Source organism: Rousettus aegyptiacus, unplaced genomic scaffold, assembly GCF_014176215.1.
Source record: "Rousettus aegyptiacus isolate mRouAeg1 unplaced genomic scaffold, mRouAeg1.p scaffold_m13_p_4, whole genome shotgun sequence".
In the NCBI taxonomy this organism is placed as follows: domain Eukaryota; kingdom Metazoa; phylum Chordata; class Mammalia; order Chiroptera; family Pteropodidae; genus Rousettus; species Rousettus aegyptiacus.
The window spans coordinates 43,077,890-43,099,947 of record NW_023416307.1 but is presented as its reverse complement, the minus strand read 5'-3'; the positions used below and the strand labels follow the sequence as shown (position 1 = coordinate 43,099,947).

The window sequence follows — 22,058 nt, the reverse complement described above, 5'->3', positions numbered from 1 at the left end:
ATTTAATTTTCAAGTGGCCTCTTTACTTCCAAATGTATACACAGCTTTGTGCTTCCAATTCTGCCTCCAAAGGCACGGGAAAGATGTGGAGGCTGAGTGTCGACTCTTCCTTCCAGAAGCTCTACTGTGGAAGGGAAGAGAAGAAGAGACTTTGAAATAAACAGGAAGCAAGGAAAATAGAAGTTTGATTTTAGGATGAGAAGACCTGACCATATTTTAGAGGCATAAACAAAGGAGAGAGGCAAAATACAGGAAAGGGGTGAGAATTCCCAAAGCCAGGTCCCCAAGGGTTTGGAAGTGAGGAGATCCAAAGCCCAAAATTAATTCCGAAGAAAAGTTTACAGAGGAAGCAGTTGGAGAGGAGGATCTTTGGGGGAGATCATACCCGGTGAGCTCTGAGTATCTTCTGGGAATGGGGACAGGAGGTTAGCTTGGGGCAGCTGGTTGAGAGCAGATAGAATTGATGATACTGGGAGATGCTGAAGATGCAGGCAAGGTTGCAAAACATTCATCTCAGATTTTCCCAGCCCTACTCAGCAGCCTGGTGACAGGTACTGAGAGAAGAAGGTAGATGGCTGCCTGGATCCCGGACTTAAAGTATGAGGGCTCAGGGAAGTCATGCAGTGCTGGCCAGAGTGGAGAAAGCCCAGAGCTGGAAGTCAGGGGATATAGAAGTAAAGTCTTGCCACTAACTTATCAGATAACTTTTGGCAAGTTAATTTGCTTCTCTAGGGCTCAGTTTCTTTAGCTGCATGATAAGAGGGATAGACTAGGTGGTCTCCAAGGGCTGTTCAGCTGTAAAGTTTTTGTGTGTCAGTGTCTGTGAATCCAGGTCAGTGGAAACAGGGTATGGAGCAGGCAGACCCTGCTGGGAGACAATAGTGGGGTGTCTTCCAAGGTCCCGAGGCAGGGTTTTGCCAAGGAGGAGAGATCTCTGTGTAGAGAGCATGAAATTTCTTTATTAGTCAAGTCTCTTTCATTTTAAGTGACAGAAACACAGCATAGACACCTTCAGGGGGAGAACAAAAGAGAGAAATCGAGAGCAAGAAAGAGCCAGAGAGAGGGGGGACAGAGGGAGGGGCTGGGGCGGGGCAGGGGGGAGAGAGAGAGAGAGAGAGAGAGAGAGAGAGAGAGAGAGAGAGAGAGAGAGAGAGAAATTATAGGCTCCTATAGCTGAAAAGTCTGTATCAAAAAGCTTCAAGTATGGTTAGATGAAGGAGCTCGAATAACAGAATGCACACTCTCTCTTGCTTTACTCATCTTTTGGCTCCACTTTTCACCGTTAGTAGCATCATTCTCAGCAGACTCTCCGTGAAGTAATCGCTGGCAGATCTGGGCTCATAGCCAGCAGCTTAGCAACCCAGCAGAGAAAGGCCTTCTCTTTCTCTAATATGCTCACCAAAACTCACAAGTCAGGTTTTTATTGGCCTGGACTGACTGACTTTCTTTCCTGTGTCTGAGCAACTTCTGTGACCAGAGGATGAGGCACTTTAGTTAGTCAGGTCTAGGTCACATTTCTAGCCCTAGAACCAGAGGTAAAGTCATTGCAACCCAGGATATATAGACTTAGAATGGAAGAAGAGTCACTCCTAGAGGAAAATTGGGGTGCTATCACTGAGAGGCAATGAATGCTGGATAGTCAAAAAATAATAGAGGTTCCTAACAAAGGGCGATGAACTGGTAGTTCTGGCAAAGGGAAAAATGGAGCCCAGCATGTGATCTGTCCTTCCCTTCCTTGGCTGCAGTGTGTGGGCTCCCCAAGTTCTCTCGGAAGCTGATGGCCAGGATCTTCAATGGACGCCCGGCCCAGAAGGGTACCACACCCTGGGTTGCCATGCTGTCACACCTGAATGGGCAGCCCTTCTGTGGGGGCTCCCTTCTAGGTAAGGAGAAGGTGGAAGGGATGGGGGCCCAGGGTTAAGGGTCACGGTGGAAATGAAGGGACTCGACCCTCTTTCTGTAGACTGATCAAGATTTCTTCACTGAGAATCACTGTCCACACTAGTAGTAGGGCTCAGAAACGCAGTTTAGTAGAAAGAGTCTTTAGCTGGAGCCAGGAGCCGTACGTTCCTATTCTAGCTGGCTCCTTGAGTCAACAAATACCTCTTGAGTCCTGGTCAGTTTCTGGCCTGGGGAAGGGTCAGATAGTCAGCCCCTCAAACATATCCCAGGGTGTATGGACTGCAGCCCCATCCAGGCCTGGTGCTTCCTCTCGGAGGCACTTATGTGCAGCTCAAAGGCGGGGTGTACTAGAACTGTGGGATCAGGTTGAATCAGGAAACTGCCCTGATGAAGTCAGGGGAGCAGAGATTTACAAAGGCCTTGAATGACCTGATTAGGAATTTAGATTTTATCCTGAACACTGCTGGTTGATAAGTATGTTCTGGAAAAGTTCTCTCCAGGGGCAATGTGGATTGAAAGCAGAGTAGATTTGGAGACCAGAGGTTCAGTGAGGTGGCTATTGCAATAGTGCGGAGAGAAGTCATTAGGCTTCAGAGTAAGGACAGGAGATGAAGGATGAAAATGAGGCAGCTTCCAAAGTATTACGAAATAGGAATTTCAGAATTTTGTAAAGGATCGAATGTGGTGGGAGTAGGAGCAAGGGTAGGAAAGGAATGGCTGACAGATCTTCCTGCCATGGTTTGATTTAAACAATCTAAAATCCATTTCAGCTCTGACATCATAACAGAAAAAAAAAATTAATAGCATTCTAGAGTCCACAGCTAGTTCCTGGTTTGATCCTATCACAGAGGTAGAAGGTCCTGATGGGTCTACATCTGCCTGGGCAGCTCCTGGGCTGCAGGCCTCACCTCTCACTCACCCACTTTCTCCAGGATGCAATCAGGTGAGAACAGTTCCTCACAGGGATCCCCAAGGGGAAGCATCAGGCCTGGACAGGGCTGTCGTCCATACACCCTGGGATACATGAGATGGCAACCAGGTGTTAGACCTCCTCTGCGAGGAATTGATCTTAGAATTACCGCAAATACAAAGGTGAATGATCCCACTCTCTAGAGACTCCCAAAGGGACATGGAGAGTGAGCACAGCTGTGACGGGCAGCCCTATAAGAAGCAGGAAGGGGTAAGGACCAAGGACAAGAGGAGGGGTTAGAAAGACACAGCTAGAGAGAGGACAGAAAGAGAGACAGAAAACATGAGAAAGACCTGGAAAATAAAAGAGAGAGACAAATATGATGAGAGGAAGAGAGGTGCTAGTTCATGGATACCCAAGAGAGAGAAGAAATCAGGAAAGACAGAAAAGCAGGGAGGAACCCAAAGAGAAGAAAGGGTCAGAAGAGAAGCAGGGAGATGGTGAGGAGGAGCAGGCGGGGGAAGAGGAGGGAGCAAGACTGTTGCATTAGGCATTGCTTAGTTTTGTTAGAAGGTGAGTAAAAGAGATGGATTCTGTGCCCACCGTTTTAAAAATCAGTGCATATTTGTATAGTCATTCCTCAGTATTCCCAGAGGATTGGTTCCAGGACCTACCCCTCAGCTACCAAAATCTGCAGATGCTCCACTCCATTATTGAAAATTGTGTAGTATTTACATATAACCTACGTACATTTTCCTGTATACTTTAAATCATCTCTAGGTTATACCTAATACAATGTAAATACTATGTAAATAGTTATTGTACTGTATTGTTTAGAAAATAATGACAAAAAAAAAAGTCCATACATGTTCAGGACACAAGCAATCATTCTAGGATTAACTACATAGTATATGTCAGTAACATTGTAACTTTCTTTTCCAAATATTTTCAATCCATAGTTGGTTGAATCTGTGGATGTGGAACCAGCAGAGGGCTAAGTGTATCTACTGCATGTTTATTCCCTATTATTTATGTTTTGAAGACGTTAGAAGTCGACTTCTCTATCTTCATCCAGGCTACAAGTTCTCTCATCAGTCACCTAATCTAGACTCTCTCTTCTCCTCAGTTTTGTAGAGAGAGGGAGGGATGGGAAAGGGCAGAGGAAGCAGGAAAGGGCCTGAGAAACAGAGGAAGGATGGAAGGCATCACATTTCAATGTCCACACTGAAGGCTGCATGCAGAGAACCTGGCTCTGAGACTCTGAGAGCACTTGCAGAGCTAGGAGGCAAAGCCTCATTTCTGGACTCACCATTACACACCCTGGATTCATGTAAATGGCCCAAAGCCCTGCTCTGAGGTAGGCTCTCCTACCTGGCTACCACATCCCATTTTATCAATTTAGAAAATTCTGCCAACCAGCCCCCAGCTGTGGCCAGAGACCAAAAATGTCTCCAAGGGAAAGATGGTGGGCTGTGGAGCTCTATCCAGAACCCAGTAGCCAGAGCACATAGCTGCTTCTGAGAGGGCCACATTGACCCTGGAACCTGCTCCAGAAACGTACCCCTGCCTGGGACTCTAAACTATGTCCTGATACTCCCACCCAAAAGTCCTGGTGCCTTCCTTTCTGTTTGGTTTATCTGGTTATGTATGCCTCTGGGTTTAGTGATTTACGGACTTGTCATCTGCTCCACCTTAAGGATGATCCAAAGTCGAATCTTATATTAAGCAAAGGGGAAGAACCTATCTATTGAGGAGATATGAGAAATGCTCTAGGCCGACTGTCAAGATAGCAATGGTCTGGCCCTGACCTGCCGCTACCCTTCTTAGTGGCCCTAGACATCCACGCTTGACACAGGATCCATAGCTATAAAATGCGAAGCTAGAATCAGAGCAGTAGAATCATCTGGAGAACTTTAAAATACACTCGTGCCTGGGCCGCACTCCCATAACTTAGCTGGTGTGGCTTCAAGCCTAAGCATTATATTTTTGTTTTGTTTGTTAAATTCCCCACATGATTCTAATGTGCACCAGCAGCTGAGAAGCACCATGCTACATCAGTGCTTTTCAAACTTTAATGTGAATAAGAATTACTTGAGTATCTTATTAAAATCCCCAGATGTTCCTACTGAAGGTAGATTCCAATTGAATAGATCCAAGATGGGGCCTGAGAGTCTGCAGTTCTAAGAAGTTTCCAAATGAGGCTGTTGCTGATGGTCCAGAGACCAAAAGGCCTGAACCTGGTGGCCAGTGAACACCAGGTTCTTTGTAGATCTACATGGGGCTATCTGGAGCTCACATACCCTATGGCGTAAGGAACCCCTGAAACCCTGTTTAGGATGTTCAGTCTTAGCTTCAGTTGGAATAGGCAGATAAAATCACAGATTAGGATATGAGTGTCTAACCTGGGACTGTGAAACGCAATGGAGAGGGGTATCTGGGATAGTCTGAAGGCCCTCGGCTTGAGACACTAGGTGGCAGGATGGGGCAGTGCCAGGCAGTGTGCGTGTACACTTCTGTCCTCAGGCTCCAACTGGATTGTGACCGCGGCTCACTGCCTCCACTATTCACTGGATTCATTGGACCCAACCCCACTCGACTTATACCTGCTAAGCCCTTCTGACTTCAAAATCATTGTGGGTGAGTGAGGGGCAAGCTGATTCCTGAAGCCAGTTATAAGTTCTGGGAATGCGGTGTGTTCACTCACTCACCATGGCAGGACACCTGGGATGAAGAATGAGCTGGGACTGGGGTCCAGGGGCCTGAGTGAAGCCCAGGTCAATGATTTCTAGTTGGTGGGACAATGAGAAAGTCATTGAAGTCTAGGCCTCTGTTTTACAATGGTAAGATAAAAAGCCAGTCTAGATCATTTCCAAAGATGCTTCAGGCTTCTATGAATCCATGGCTTCAAGTGGATCATACACATACAATCTAAGTTTCCCCTCCTCTCCATAAAACCAAGACCACCAGTTGATTAAATTCAGTTCAACACTAACCTGCAACACTATGCCAGCATCTAAGGACACGACTATAATTAAGATCTAGCTCCTGCCCACAAGGAGCTTACAGTCTAATAAAGGAACAAAATATGAGCATAAAGACCTCTAAGTATAAGAAAGAAAGCAGTTAGTTCTATAAGAGAGAAACAGGTAAAGTGTCATAGGAATTCATAGGGAAAAGACTTCTAACTGAACAATCTAACTCAAGAACTGGAGAGGTTTCATGGAGGAGGCAACACATGATCCAAGCACTGAAGGGTGATTGTATGATTTGAACATGTGGAAATGAGCACCGGAATGAGTATTATAAGGCAATGGGACTGGGTCATGAAGAAATACAGGGCTAGGAGCCCAAGAGAATACATGCAGAAGGGTAGGGAGTGTAGGATGGCTGGGGAAAGGGGTGTTGGGGAGTAAAAGAGTTAAGGCTGGAAACAGACTGTTGGAACAGGGTGCTGACAGGGAGCAAGGTGTGTATGACCTTATCCTCTGTGCCTCTATTACCCTCATGTCTCATGTGCCTTCTTCTTGCCCAGGCAAGCATTGGAGGCTCCGATCAGATGACACTGAACAGCATCTCACGGTCCAACACATCTTCCTCCATCCCATGTATGACCCCAAGACATTTGAGAATGATGTGGCTCTGGTGGAGCTGTCACAAGGCCCGGTGCTGAACGACTTCGTGATGCCTATCTGTCTACCTGAGAGGCCCCCAGGAGAAGGTACCCCTCCCTGCCCCTGATCCTGCCTCTGCAGAAAAGCAGATGCCTCCACAGAGACCTCTTCTCCAGCGTTGGTGAGGCTCTGGTGCCAATTGAGCCAGCCGACAGTGTCTGTGTGACTCCTCAGCTGCCTCCCACAAAACAGCCAAGTCAGAACTGGTTCCAAAGCACACACAGTAAACAGGCAGGTTTGACCAGTACTGTAAGTACTATATCAGTTGGAGTCCAGATAGGAAAATGGAAACTAGACTAGTTATCGTAACAAAGAGAATTTAATACAGGGCATTAGAGGACTAGAGAAGTAAAGTGGGGAATGCTGAGATAATAGAGATAGTACTTGCAGGAAGAAACCACCACTCCTGGGGCTGGAGCAACAAAGAGGGTGGACTAACAGACCCTAGAAGCTTGGACAGGACCCTGTGCAGCAGGATTCCAGACTCCCGTGGAAGAGGTCCTGTGCTGATGTTGCTAGGGAAAGTAGCTGGAACCAACCATTGCTAGGGTGATGCCAATAGGAATAGCAAGACTTCCTGGAACTGCCATTTCAGAGCCTCACCCACAGTATCACAAAGCAGAGTATAGAAGGATAAGTTTGGAGCTGAGGGACAATAACTTATTCACCAGCCTAGGTTTGAACCCCCATGCCACTGTTTCCTAATTGGTTGACTTTGAGGAAGTTGCCAAACCTCAAGTCTTTTGGCTCTACACTGAGGATAATACCCTATCAGGTGGTCGTGACATGTAAATGAAATAATATGCTCAAATGTGTCCAACCCAGGGCAGTTGGCTTCCTTTTCATTCTGTTCTAAATTCGGTGGTGACACATCATAGTTAAACTCCTTTAGTTAAAAAAAAAAAATGTTATTTCAAAAATGGCTGAATGGAATCTGAGAAGTATTTAGGGAAAGTGAGCCATCAGGAAAGGCACAGATACAGCTCTGATACATCAGATGCCACATACCTACCAGGCCCCAGTTGCTTTACATTCATTAATTTATTTACTACTTATAAAAGTCTTGTGAGGCGGTATTGGAGTCCATCTTCTAGATGAGAAAACTGAAGGTCAGCAGGTAAAGTGACTCACCCAAGATACAGCTTATAAGAAGCAGGTTTGGGGCTAGAATCCAGGTTTTTTGACTTAAAGCCCAATGCTGTTTTCAGGGCCCAGGCTTTTTTTCAAGTGAAGAAATAAGTACTCTATCAGTACCCAGCCCTTTTCCACAATCCCAAGATTGGCCAACTTCATAGACTTCTAGACTATCAAAGCTGGAGAGTTGGGGAAAATAGAGAATACCTTTATTTTATGAATAGGGAAATTGAAGCTCAGAGGGAAGAAAGGGGCGAGGGCTTGCTAGAGGTAGCATAGAATTTTGTGGACTAGGCTAGACTTTTAATTTTTTCACAGTTATTGACTGAGCACCTACTATGTGCCAGCACTGTTATAAGCATGGGGATACAGCAGTGAACGAGATAGATGAGATGACTGCTGTCATGGAGCCTAGATTTCTTGCCGGTCAGGATTGGGAGAGAATAGACAACTAAACAAATAAACCAGCTAACAATTCATGGAAACAAATGCCCAGACCTCTGTTGCAGGTACTGTCCCGTCCAGCAGTCTTCCTCCCCACCATGCTGCCTTTCTCTGAGGGGGCAAATTCAACCATTCTTCCACAGACAGAGAATGATGGGGCTGCAAGATGCAACCTTCCGAAAACCCCACAGCAGCCTCTCTGCTCTCACTATGTCTTCTCTCTTCCAGGGGCCATGGTCATTGTCAGTGGCTGGGGGAAGCAATTCTTGCAAAGGTTCCCAGAGACCCTGATGGAGGTGAAGTTCAATTTATGCCCTATAGGAAAATTACACTTCTGCCAGCATGAGACTTTCCTGCTCCATGTTGCCCTTTAGGGACTCGGAGACTTGGGCAGGGGGTGGGTGAGAGAGACATCAGGGGCCCACACTCACCTCCAAAGTTCATTGGGACTTTGAATCCCAGCAAACTTGATCTGTTTATTCTGCATGAGTCTCTGATCTCTGAACGTTGTTCACTGATTCCATAGCTTATTAAAGGCTCAGCTTAAGGAAATTCTAGCAGAAAACAGCAGACTTGGACACCTGAAAGGATGACCCATCTGTATATATGATAAAGACTCGATACAGACTAAACAAGAATAAGCCAAACAATGGGCTCTTGAGAGCCACAGTCTTTGCAGTAGTGAACTGGACTGTTGCATTTAAAAGTTCACATTCATATTCTGCATAAAAAAAAAAAAAACACTAAACGAGGAGTAAGGAGACATGGCTCCACGTCCTGTCTCCCACTAACTTGCTGGGTGATCTGAAACAAGTCACTTGCCTCTCTAGACCATAGTACAGTATCTTCAGCTTCAAAGTTAGCAGAAACACTAGATGTCCCCAAGAGTTACCTGACTCTGACATTACTGAGTTCTATGACTGCCACAACTAGTTTCCAAATCCTTCAACATAGGTTAATTCTTCATGCCATTTAAATTTTTGGATTTGCAACAACAATTCATCCCTTCATTAACTCCAAGGTGTTTATTTGGTACCTCTCATGTACTAGACATTGTAGCAGCTACTAGGTGTGCAGGAGGATAAAAGAACAAATCTGGTCCCTGGTCTCCTTGGCCTGATAGTTAAGTGGGAGAGACAGAAAGTAGTTAACATGATAAATGTAATGAAGGAAAAGTGTGGGATTATCCAGAACATATGATAGGGGATCTGACCTCATCTTCAGAGTACAGGAATGCTTCTCAGAGGAAGTACCACTTAAATGATACCTGAACAATAAATAGAGTTAACCAGGCACTTGATAGTTTGCTGAGGACATATGCTCAGAACCACCCTGCCCTGACTTCTTCTCCCTACTTATCTGGGAAGGTCATGGCCCAAGAGAGACCTGAATGGCCTTTGGTCTCCTGCTAGCAAAGGCCAACAGGAGCTGCACTTTTGAACCATATGACCCATTCAGTGCTTGGTTTGGCTGACTGAGACTCATATGTTTCCTCATTTTGTTCCAGACATCCATGCCAACATTTAATCCCAAACTGAATTAAGGGCAATGATAATCAGAATACCTTACTTTCACGTATCAATTTATCACCTCAATTCACACACACACACACACACACACACACACACACACATACACATATATGTATTCCAAGCTATATAAGATAGAAATGGACAAGATACTGACCCGGTGTATAGAAGCTCATACTGTGGTGAAGGAGAGTGTAAGCAAATGCTTGCTACAAGGTGAGCAGCAGTAACCCTACAATATCTTATATTTGTGCTTTGTTTGTGGGTTACAAAGCATCTGCTTATTGATCTCCTCTTTGTAAAATTCTATGTGACTAGTATGTCAAATATTATGACTTCTATTTTTCAGATCAGAAAACAGACTCTCAAAAGTCTGAAGAACAGTGATTAAGCTGCATGCCCCAAGGCCCACAGACTGTAACTGTAGGGGTGGGGATAAAGAAGACTGACCATAGGTTTTGCAGACATTGCTATATTTGAAATAATGCATATACTAGGCAAGTATTATTATCCCCATTTTATAGATGAGAAAACTGAGCCCCAGAGATGGCAAATGACTTGCTTAAGGTCACACAGCAATTTCGTGACCGAGACTATACCTGGTCACGAATCTCCTGATTCTCCATTCTGTGTTCCTTCACCTGCTCTGTAGGGCAGTTTCTGAGACCAGGTCTACACTAGACCCAGGCTCTTCCAGGAAGGGAATGGGGGGGAACCAGCTCTAAGGGTGTCAGTCAGAACAGCAGGGACTCCTCAGCCAGGAGTGGGATCAACAGTGGCCTTGTGTTCCAGATCGAAATCCCAATTGTTGACCACCGTACCTGCCAAGAGTCCTATGCCCCGCTGAAGAAAAAAGTCACCGGGGACATGATCTGCGCTGGGGAGAAGGAAGGTAAGTCAAGAGGCTAGCATATAGCATACAGCAGACTAGCACCAGCCAGGGAGGGATGCAGAGCCCAGCAGCCAAGTCCTGGAGAGCCTGGGGTCTAGCAGAGGGGGGGAGGGGGAGAGGCAGAGGGGGGGGGGCAGTCATGAGAGGAAGGATTCCGCTGGAGAAACTGCATCAGAGAGAAGAGCGTAAGGAATTTCCATTATTCCCTTTTCCAAGCCCAGCTTTTTCCCTATGAAACAAGAGTCGAACCTGCGCTTTCTAAAATCACTAAGCTCTGCGGAGGCCTGAGCCAGTACTGCTCAGAACAGGCTTTGGAGTCAGATGGTCTGCTTGCGCCCTCTCGTGTCCAATTCTCTGAACTACGAGTCAGATGTGGGGAGGCGTCTCCTTTGAATTTGGGGAGAGGGAAGAGGACACGTTACTTTAACCTGCATCTCCTTTTTATTTAGGCGGGAAGGATGCCTGTGCGGGTGACTCTGGAGGTCCCATGGTGACCCTGGATAAAGAGACAGGCCAATGGTACCTGGTGGGCACAGTGTCCTGGGGCGACGACTGTGGAAAGAAGGACCACTACGGAGTATATTCCTACGTCTACCACAACAAAGACTGGATCCAGAGGGTCACCAAAGTTAGGAACTGAATTCAGTTTCTCATCCCCGTCCCCCGTTACACCTGGTCAGGCAGCAGCAGAGGATAATTATCTAATGCAAAACACCCTTGCCCTTTACCCACCTCATTCAGCCCATTCATTACTGGCCAATAATGGAGGTGTCTCAGGCCCCTTTTCACTCTCTTTAAAGAAGCAGAGTAGCTGAGTACTCAGGCACAGGGCTGAATCAAGGCTCTATCACTTACTACTCTTTGAGCCTCGGTTTCTTTGACAATATGATGGAAATGGCATACCTTACCTACCTCATAACAGTTTGATGAGGATCAAATTAATTAATATATACATACCACTGAACACAGTGAAGGCATAAACTAAATGCTCAATAAATGTGACTAAGCAGAATGTGTCTACCAGGCAGGTGAAGTTCTCCTACAAACCCTGCCTGAGTCTTAGGGCTGATCAATGTGTACCCTTCCCCTCAACCTTGACTATCTCTTTCATCAGTCCCCAAATGCTCTGTGCTTCCTTGCTACCATGCACCTTTCCCAACCCCAATCCCTGCCCCCCATAAGAAGTGAAAGAGACAAGGTCCTTGGTCCTACAGCATGTCCCACAGCGATGCACTTATGAATATGAGTCAGACATCAAATTCTAAGAGTGCCTGTGAGAAGCAGGGCAGGAAAGGAGACTGGGAAAGGTCAGTTGGAAAGCAGAACTATCTCTTGCCCTCAGTCCCCTTGCATGACTCTATACAGGTCCCTTTCCCTCATCCCAAAGGACCCTCTCTGAGCTCTGACAATCCGGGATCTAGTGAAGCCATTTTTCCTTGATTAGGTGAGTTAAAGCCAAAGTAACCAAAAAGCAAAAATTACCTTAGGGCTCCATAGAGTTTTTCTGATGCAAACAAAATACTGCAGCAGCATCAACAACCACCCTTGTCTGATTCCCAAGGACATAGCCCAGGCAATGTGCTGGTCATGGGACCTTTCCTTATTTCTAGGCAGAGTGTCTGCTCCAGGCCCAGTCCCCTTCCCTTGCTGAGAACCTGAGCTGCACAAGGTCACCTCTGGCAGGCTAGACTCGGGCCCTGCACGCTCTCTCCCTGTGTATACAGCTGATCCCCAGAGCCATTGCTTGATTCCTCATCCTGAACACTGTAGCCCCGAATGGTCGTGTTTCCCCAGAGAATGTCTCTCCCCTCTGAGAGGCATCTCCTCTCCCAGGAAACTTCCAGAAACCTCATCCCCTTGAGAGCTCTGAGATTTAAGCCCTTCAAAGGATCAGAAGCCCCAAGTCGCCATCTTCTGTTCTATCAAAATTGGTCTTCATGGGAGGTTTTAATTCTTGACCTGAACTGCAGCTGCTGGCGTCATTCAGGGTCTCTTGGTGAGAGGAGATACTGAGGAAGGAGAACTCATGGACACTAAGCCCTGGTGTGAATGCTCAAGGGCAGCAGTTCACAGCCTACTTCTGATTCTACGAGCAAGTCATTCTACCTCTCTTTGCCCTGCAGTACATTCTGTAAAGGGACGATGATTGTGGTACCCATTTCCATTAGACATTTGTCAAGCACGCTGGAGCTCTATTTCATACACCAAAGAAGAATTGTGATGCAAAGTTTGGGAAATGTCCTAAGCCATTCTAAAACACCATACCTTCCTACACTATCTGCGAGCATCATGTACCAGGCTTTGCTGGCTGCTCTGGAAACAAATGATATGAAGGGAACATGATCCTTACCTTCCAGAGGCTTCAACGGGGAGAAATGACATACACAAGTGACCTCCATGAACAAAACTAACCCCGCCAAATGCTAGGTGTTGGAGCAGCAAAGAGGCGCTGGAGGAAGGAACACCAGGAAAAAAATCCCAGAGGAGATGATGCTGGAGCTGAACCTTAAGAAGGGTGGCCATTTCCACAGGTAAGACAGGGAGACCTTCTAGGTAGAAGGAAAGCAAGAATAAATGTCCCCTCAAGCTTTCCTCAGATTACACTAGCTGCTCTCACAAAAACAACATGTCTAGTAGACCAATGTTCTGCTATTAGGATCAGAACCAATATCTAAAAGAGCCTTTCTTTTTCAAGTCAATGATGGAACTTTGAATGGCCTCAGAATGTTGTATACAAATACAGGTTTCTCCTGCTAACTGAAAGAAGAGTGTCTTGTCCCTATCTGAAAGAAGAGTGTCTTGTCCCTATGAAACCTTTCATAAGCCAAAATGCTGTAAAGCAAGGGAGTAATTACCTAAGGACGCATCTTGCTTACTGATGCACAAAAGAATTCAAGATAAAGCCCAGATGCTCACAGACACTGTCCAGAGCTATGGTGGCTGATGCTAAGAGGTCAAGTGTAGTTCCCAGGAAAGGAGCTTGGTGGGGCCACTCTCCTTGCTCAGGCCTACACGCTGCTACAGCTCACTGTAAAACAGTAAATGCTACTTTGTTTGTTTCTTCAAAGTGAAAATTCTCTTCAGATTTCTTTCAATTAGCGAAATAGGTACTAACATACTTTTGTAAAAGTGCCGTGAAGTAAAGCAAGCTTTCAAAAAGTAGAGGATATCTGTATTGACTTCTGGCTGTGCCCAGTCTAACCCATTTATTCTTCCAGTTGCAACTTCATCCTTATTTTGAGGGAATGTCTAAATGGGCTGTGGAACTTTGGCCAACTCTTGGTCCACAAGCGTTTGCTAAGCGTATCAGCCCCTGCACAGCTGCTAGGGTCTAAGCAACCCAAGTCTCTCACAGAGTCATAGAAGCAGAGGGTTGGAGTGTTTGTTAGGACCATCTTGTCTAACTTCATGACTTCCTTCTTGAACATTCTTGGTGATGGGAACCTCACTACCTCCAAATGCAACCCATTCCAACTTCAAAACAAGCCATCTCTTACAAACGTCTCTTCTATGCAACCAAAACCCACCTCCCTAGAATATAGTTTTTATATCTAAAGCTATGATTTAATACTATGAATGTTGTTATCAATAATGATCATACCAATTTCATTAGCAACAGAAGCTATTGTGGGTAACTACACATTGTTTCCAATAAACATCTTTATTGAGTTAAAGCGTCCTGTTTGGCTTGTATGTTTTTCATGTGCCAATGATTCTGATGAGTTGTGTTTTTATTTGTCAATATCTCTCCATATGTGATTAGCACCATGGTACCATGAAGAGAGACAAAAAGACTAGGGTGAAAAGATTGTATTATCGATACACTAGCATGTCTTAGGTTTTTCAGGTCAGTTCTGATTAAACACCTTCTCCTATTGTTCCTATGAATTATCAGACTATCTCAGGATATCGACTTTTCAGCATCCAAATTGAGGCTCTTGGTTGTCAGCCACTCTTAGGATATAAAAAACATTTTGGGGGATCATGTGTCTAATTTGTTCAAAAAACACAGCATTATGTTTGAGTGGCCCGTTATGGATTGGAGCATGTATTTTCCTTCTGCTGTGAGTTGATCTTATTTTCTGGTGACAGGAATCAAATAATCAGCACCCCAAGAAGCCCTTCAAGCAAAGGTAGGCCAAAATCTAAGAGGATAAATTTGTACAACTCAGGCAGCAGAGACAGTGGCCAATCTGGATCTAGAATGGGTCTCGAAACCTAGAGACTTAGGTTCTAGTGCAGCATAACTTGACTCCCTTATCCACTTAATTTCCCCATCTACAAACTGGCAGAAAAATCTTTTCCCTACTCCTGTCTGAGGGTTGTTGAATCAGAAGAATCAACGAATGAAAGAATTTTAGAAATTGAACTTAGCTCAAATATAAAAAATTCTATGGGCATTAACTACTAGCATTTTTGAGCATTTACTATCTGATTGAGACTGCACTAAGCTCTTACACAATTCTCTAATTTAATCCTTACAGTAATCTGTGGCAAAAGTACTATTATTATCCCCATTATTATAGGTGAGCAAACTGAATGAAGCACGGTGAGGTTAAAATGTGGCCTAACCAAGAAACGTGTTATGATCATTGTGGAAAGTCTGTGAAAATGTCACTGCCAAGAGGAGCCTATAATGGGTTAAATCGTATCCCCCAAAAAGGATATGCTGAAGTCATAACCCTTAGTACCTCCAAATATGATCTTATTTGGAACTAGGGTCCTTGCAGATGTAATTCGTTAAGACAAGCTCATATTGGAGCAGGTAGGCCCTTAATCCAATATGACTGGTGTCCTCTTAAGGACAGAAGTGGAGACACAGGGACACAGGCACATGAAGGAGAACGCCATGTGACGATGGAGGCAAAGACTGAAATCTTGCAGCTGCAAGCCAAGGAATGCCGCGGATTGCCAGCAACCACCAGACACTAGGAACGGGCAAGGAAGGATTCTCCCCTAAAGGTTCCAGAGGGAGCTTGGTCCTGTCAACACTTTGATTTCAGACCTCCAGACTCCAAAACTGTGAGATGATGAATTTCTTTCTTTCTTTTTTTTTTTTTTTAAAGCAATCCAGTTTGGGTGCTTTGTTATTACAGCCCTAGAAAACTAATGCAGAGCCTAAGGAGATGTGATGACTAAATGCCATTGGCATCCTGGATGCCATCTTGGAACAGAAAAAGGACATTAGATGAGGCGAGCAACCTGCTGCTCCAGCCCATGATCCAGAACTTTTCTGTGACTCTCAGCAACACCCTTGGTCAAATGTTTCTGCATTCGTGTTTTCCTGGAAAGAATAGTCTCTTACTTTGCAGTGGTAACTGAAGAAGGGGAAGGCATTCCAGGTGTAGGGGAAGAGCATATGCAAAATCAGGAAGGTGAAAGGGCAGCAGTGTTTGGGGAAAGTGTGTGACTCAGTGTCCCTGGAGAGCCAGACAAATTGGGAGGAAAAAGAACACCTATGGGAAGGTCAGAAGTATCAGCATGGGATGCTCAGTTTGCTTTTGAGAATGGAGAGACATTTGGGGTTTGGGGACCAAGGAGAGATGTGATCAGCTTAACCTTTCATACGAAGCATTAGTGCACAATAAACTGAGGAAAAAAAAGGCTAGAGGGGAAACTCAGGATGGCTTTTGAATATCAGGCAAGGGACCCTCTGGTTCATGACCAAAGGCAAGCCCACGAAGAGCGAGGACAGGAAACTGCTACCTGGGGTTCTGAGAATCTAGAGCTGGGCCTAAAGAAGCCAGTTTTAAGAGGGCCAGTCTTTCTTAATACTTCCGGGTGAATTAGTAATGAAGTAGAGAAAAAACAGAGCAGGGACCAAAACAGAAAGGCAGTCGTGGTTTTCAGGCCCCTGGTCTCTCTGTGACCTGCTGGCATCAGTGCTCGTCCCCAGAAAGGAAAGAACAGGGTTCTCTGAACTTGAAGGGAGGCGATAAACAGGGCCTTTACATCCATCTCCTGCATCTGGTATGTGTTGGCCTTTTATTCAAGAAAATAAAAAAAAAAAAACGTCATTTGGATGCTAAAACACAGGCTCAATTCCCAGCAATGAGCTTCTGATCACAGGAAAAAGAGCCAGCACACTTTCAACACTTAGGCAGATCACAAAGCCCCTGAGGGAGTTCCCTCTGAGGAACGGGGTGTTAAGACAAGACAGAGTTATGACAAGAAGGTATGTCAAGCCTGGACGGGGCCCAGAGCAAGCACGCTGAACAATGAACCGATCGGCATGGGCGGAAACATATCTCCTCCAACAACAACTCCCAGTCCCAGTAGAGGTCTCTGGAAAATAACAGGTTATGATCCCCAATCTGTACCAATAGGCCGGCACCATCTGGAGCAAGCTCTGGGAACCTGAAGGGTATGCGCAGATGTAGTTTAGGCCCGGGGCTCAGATGACATTGACTTGCTTTGGAAGTGCGGACTCTCATCTCCCCTTGAGCTGTTTGTCCTGTGACATTATTCCATCTTCCATCTCCTGGGACTGTCTAGGTTATTTAATCCTTCCCAGTAAATGCTCACACGCGGCCCCGGCCTGTCAGCAGGATCCAAGACAATAGACTCCTTTCTTTAAACAATTCCAACGACATCTCCCTTTGGTCTGAGTCTGCATGTTCAATGCCTAAATCCATTGGCAGTCTAGGCCTCCCACTGAGCCTTTTAATGTTAGTGCATTGTAAAATTATGAAATACTTCAAACACGCTGAGAAAAAGAGACAAAAAATCTGTCTTGCTCAAACTTGATAAAACAACATGTCTCAGGCAAGGGACACAGGCAGAATTCCAATTCATGGAGTAAGTGGGTACCATGAGAGAGAAAATGCTTTGGGCCAGTGGGAAGAGCTCTGAATACTGACTCTGAAAACCCGGGCTCCAGGCCAAGCTCTGCTGCCTAATGTCTCAGAAAGATCAAGCAAATCATGCTCTCTGTGCCTCAGTTTCCATAGTTCCCCTGTGCCTTTCTCCTCCTTTCCAACCTCTCTACGTGGATAGCCCCAGGCTCTGCATGAATAATCTCATCTAATCTCATGACATTTAGTATTACCTAAATGTCGATGACTCCAATTCCATCTCTGGCTTGGGCCTCTCCTCTGAGCTGCAGGTATAAACAGTCCACTGCCACCTTCGCCTTGCCATTTCTCACGTTTAATGTCTAACGGAAGGCCGAAAACACATCTCAAACTTTACTTGTCCCAAACCGAGCTCCTCATATCGCCCCAAATCTGTTCCTTACACAGCCTTCTTCATCTCAAAATGTGGTAACTCTATTATTCCAGTTGCCCAGACCAAAACAAAAACAAAATAAAAACAAAAACAAAAAAACTTGGGGTCTTTTTGACCTCTTGTGCTCTCAGACTCCACATCTGAGTCATCTGCAAACCCTTTCAGCTGTACATTTAAAATAGATTCAGACTCAGTCCCAGTTGTCACTACCCTGGTACAGGCCACCAATCTGGAATAGGTCACTATCACCTCTTTCCTGGACTACTGCAGGAGCCTCCTAGCTAATTTTTCCTCTTTTATTCTTGTCCCTCCATAGTACACTCTCAATATGTGATGCTAATTGGATTGCATCACCCCACGACTCAACCTTCCTTTGGCTTCTTGTCTCAATCAGATTAAAAACCAATGTCCTGACAATAACTTATGGTTTAAATGTTTTGACCCTCATTACTACTCTGACTCCTGTTACTACTTACTTATGACTATGAAACCCTGAACTAGCCACATTGGCCTCCTCACAGGTGAACATTCCATCTGCTCCTGCCTTGGGGCCTTTGCACATGTCATACCCCTTACTCAGTTCCTTCAACTTTTTTCAAATGTCACTTTCTTAGTAAGATCTAGTTACTTAATCTAAAATTGTAACCATTCCATGCCCTTTCTATCCCCTCCGCCTACTTTATTCTTCTCCTTAGCACTTAAAACTATGTAACATATTACTTATATTGTTTATTGTCTAGTTCCTCTATTGTCCATAAAGTCAGTGATTTAGTCACTTTGCTCTCCATTATATCCCCAGTGTCTAGAACAATGCCTGACACATAATATGTGCTCAATAAGCATTTGTTGAATGAATGAATTTTGAAAATAGGGACTATATTATTTTGCCCTCAAAGTATTACTATGACCCAGTTAAGATAGAAGTGAAGAATTATTGGAATTATTTTAGAAGTGAGGTGATAAAACACAGACTGAAATTCCATCACTACCATCCAAGCCCTTGTATAGGCAACATCTCTCAGAGTAACTGTCTTTCAAAATGTGAATACCTTTAGAGCAGTCTTGTCAGAGTAAGTAAGATGTACAAAAGTTTGCTTCCAGAAAGAAAAGGAAAGAAAGATGTTATGGCTGTTCAGATAAGAAGGTCAAATTCCAAACCGACCCAGGCAGATTGAAATTCTGGACTAAAAATGGATGATCTGCTGAATGGGTCAGAGTCAGGGCACCCCCCGCCCCCAAAATGATCCAGGACAAATAGGGCTAAGCAACAGTTTGTGACAAGGTCAGAGCTAGCTGGGACCCTTCAAATTACCTTACCTCTTTGCTTTACAAATGAGGAAACTGAGACCCGGCAGAGGGAAAAGACTAAGTCGGCCAACATCAGCAATATGCGTATCTACATGGTGGATAAACCAGGGCTGAAAACCAGATTGCTCAGCTCCCAGACCTATGAGCTTTCAATATCACCCCCACACACCCTCACAAGGAGGCCCTGTCACCAAATAGCCATACAACAGGAGGATTTCACGTCCCTCGTGTATGTGGCAGTGCCCCCGCAATGCCAAAAATGACTCCAAAGGAAATTCCGTAGCTGGGAGTCCTACAGAGAACTAGAATGGGACTTGGAAAAGAACTAAATTCTTTCTGGGATATTTCAGCCAATGGAATGGAGCCCAGAAATCACTGGTGTTTTCTGTTTGGGGAGATATTTTAAATAGCTATCTTTGAAGAATGAAGAGGGGCTATAATGCTGCTGGAAAAATGAAGACACTGAAATACATATAAGAGAAAGAAAAGAAACGACTCTACATCTATTAAAATAGACCAGGTCTCAGCCTTGGGCTGAGAAGTTAATCCTTGACGCCTTCTCCCCCTCCCCCCGCCAAAGTATTTACCAAGAGAGCTGAAATCACAAAGAAAAAGAACCTTTCAAGACTTGAACGGGTGGTTGTACAATTAAAATGGAACGGGAATGAAAGAGGGGAGCATGTGCTTTTTATCTGGCAAGGTCACAGTCCGTGCATTATTTATTCTTTACTGTAGCCCTGCAAGGCAGATTGTATTATTCTCATTCTGATGAGGAGGAAAACGGGGCTCAAGGAGCTTAAGTAACTTGCCTAAGGCCATACAGCTAGGAAGTAGCAGAATCAGGACTCAAGCTTTTCTTAACCCCAAATTTCATGATCATCCCTTACTCTGTGCTGTACCATAATGGTCAAGTTCCTTACTCACCCTAGGCTTCAGTTTCTTATCCATGACCCAAGAGCCCTAAACTGAAGCATCTCTAATCTGATGGTCTATGGACTTACTCTGATGGCAACTGTCAGTGGTCTTGGTTCTCAGCGTTCCTGACCCCCATGAAGAGTTCTATTGGGCTTGTCCCTGGTCCCAGTGAGTTTGAGGGAAGTGATAAAGGCAGCACTTCCTGCTGACCTTATGCTGAGGATTTCAGCCTCTGGAACCACAATTCAGTGCCTATAGGTCTCCTTCTGGCTTGCACATCAAGACCAATAAACAGAATCTCTAGTGGGAGAGGCCTAGGATCCTGGACTATCCCCAAGTTTATTTATAACACCTAAGATACATCTAACAAGTTCATCATGAGGCATATAGCAGTATGTGCAAAGAAAGAACTATCCCATAGAAGTCTTTGCCAAGACAGGGATATTAAGCTGGTGAGCCAGACTAGAATGCCTCCCACCCAATCTATAGCAAGTGTAAAAGGCAAAAAGGGAATCAGAGGCCTTCGTAGATCGTAGAACTCTCCCTACAGAGCACAAAGAAGCCTAATGCTTTAGGAAAGAATCCTGGACTAAACCTAAGCGAAGGTTAGACTCCTTGCTATGCCACTACCTGGCAGTGGGACCTGGGGTAAGTCACTTCCACACTCTGGTCACAGTTTAGCAGGGAACATAGCCACTGATATGCGATAACAAAGTTTGATAATTACCTGGCCAGGGAGGCAGAGCTCAATAATGGAGACTCTCAGAGCAGAATAAAGCCCTCGTCCTAGTAGGTGAACAGTCAGAAGCAGAAAGGTTTGAGAGAGGGTCAAGTCCCCAGAGGAGGGAGTAGGAGTGAATAGGAAAGCTGAGCTCTAGTCCTAGAGAATTCAAGGCAGGTCATCAAGAAAGGTCTCAGGCTCATTATTATAAGAAGGTGCCAAAAGGAACCTGTTCCTCAGTTAGAAGACTAAGTAGCACAGGTAGATTACCTGGGGGTCTTATTCTAATTCAGATGCTCAAGCCCCATGTCCAGAAATTCTGATTCTATTGGTCTGAGGTGGAGTTTGGGCTCTGATATTTCTTTAAAAGCTCTGCAGGATTTCTAAAGTGCATCCAGGGCTGAGAGTTTCTGCAGTAAGAGAATCTGAGAGACAGAACCTGCCCCTTAGTACCCATTGGATCCCAGCATCCAAATCAGGGTTTGCCAGATAGAAGGTGCTTAAGATATATGCCCTGGATAAAAGAATGAATACTGCATAAATGAAAAAGAAGGAAGTCGCCTGCTGGTTACTAGAATTAGAGCAATGGTAGAAGACTTATTATGCTAGGTCCCCTGCGTAACTGACCAAGGGCTGCCTGCATCCCTCCTGACTAAACATGACTAGCCTAGACTTTGAGGCTGGAACTAGATAAAGCCTTATGTGGGGGCCCCAGATAGGAGACAGAAGGGATGGGAAGTGTTTGACAGCTGATTACAGATCAGGGATAGTGTGGTAAATCTGAAGCATACATTAATGACTACTAAGCCCGAAGATATCCCATTTTTATTAAAGTATCCCGTCTTTATATAAGTGGCCCTCTTCCCTCCACCACTACAGATGATGGTGATTCTCCATTTAAAGGGGGATCAGTGTGGGGAGAGGGGAAAAGGGAGTAACGTTATTAACAGAGCTGAGGTGAATGAGGACCCTCAAAAGTGCAGAGTGGCATCCCACTTCCTGCTTTCTGCCTTCCCCATACCCCATTCCATACCCCAACTCCAAAAGTCTTCTTTCTTCCCACTCCAAGCCATACTGCACCCCATAAAGAGATGTAAGATTCTCCCACATACCTATGGACTTGTTTATGGGCAAAGCACTTTGCTTCATATCTCTAATACTCTCTCTCTTGCTAATGATCCCCCATCCCTGTGGTTCTAGGTAGATAGTTAATCTTTGGCGAGAGAGTCTATGTAAGGCCAATGCGGGAAAGCCTCTCGAGCAGGGTTTCAGCAAAGGTTCAGGATGCCAGGACCTTGCTCCTGTTTTCTGGCCATCAGAATCAGTCAGACTTTGTCCCTGAACTCTGAAGACTCTTCATTGTAATGGAAAGTCATTATATTTGTTGTCTAGGCATTTACTGGTT

At 45.0% G+C, this 22,058-nt stretch overlaps 1 protein-coding gene across 1 annotated transcript in view; it reads left to right on the top strand.

The window, feature by feature from the left end:
* MASP1 (mannan binding lectin serine peptidase 1) overlaps nucleotides 1–14,156 on the top strand; it is a 65,945-nt gene extending 51,789 nt beyond the window's left edge. The window contains exons 10-15 of the mRNA XM_016136290.2: nucleotides 1,746–1,883; nucleotides 5,336–5,449; nucleotides 6,345–6,530; nucleotides 8,290–8,357; nucleotides 10,383–10,482; nucleotides 10,932–14,156. Of these exons, the coding sequence (XP_015991776.2) occupies nucleotides 1,746–1,883; nucleotides 5,336–5,449; nucleotides 6,345–6,530; nucleotides 8,290–8,357; nucleotides 10,383–10,482; nucleotides 10,932–11,122 (797 nt within the window). The 3' untranslated portion in view covers nucleotides 11,123–14,156. The remainder of the gene's footprint in view (nucleotides 1–1,745; nucleotides 1,884–5,335; nucleotides 5,450–6,344; nucleotides 6,531–8,289; nucleotides 8,358–10,382; nucleotides 10,483–10,931) is intronic.
* The last annotated feature ends 7,902 nt before the right edge of the window (nucleotides 14,157–22,058 follow it).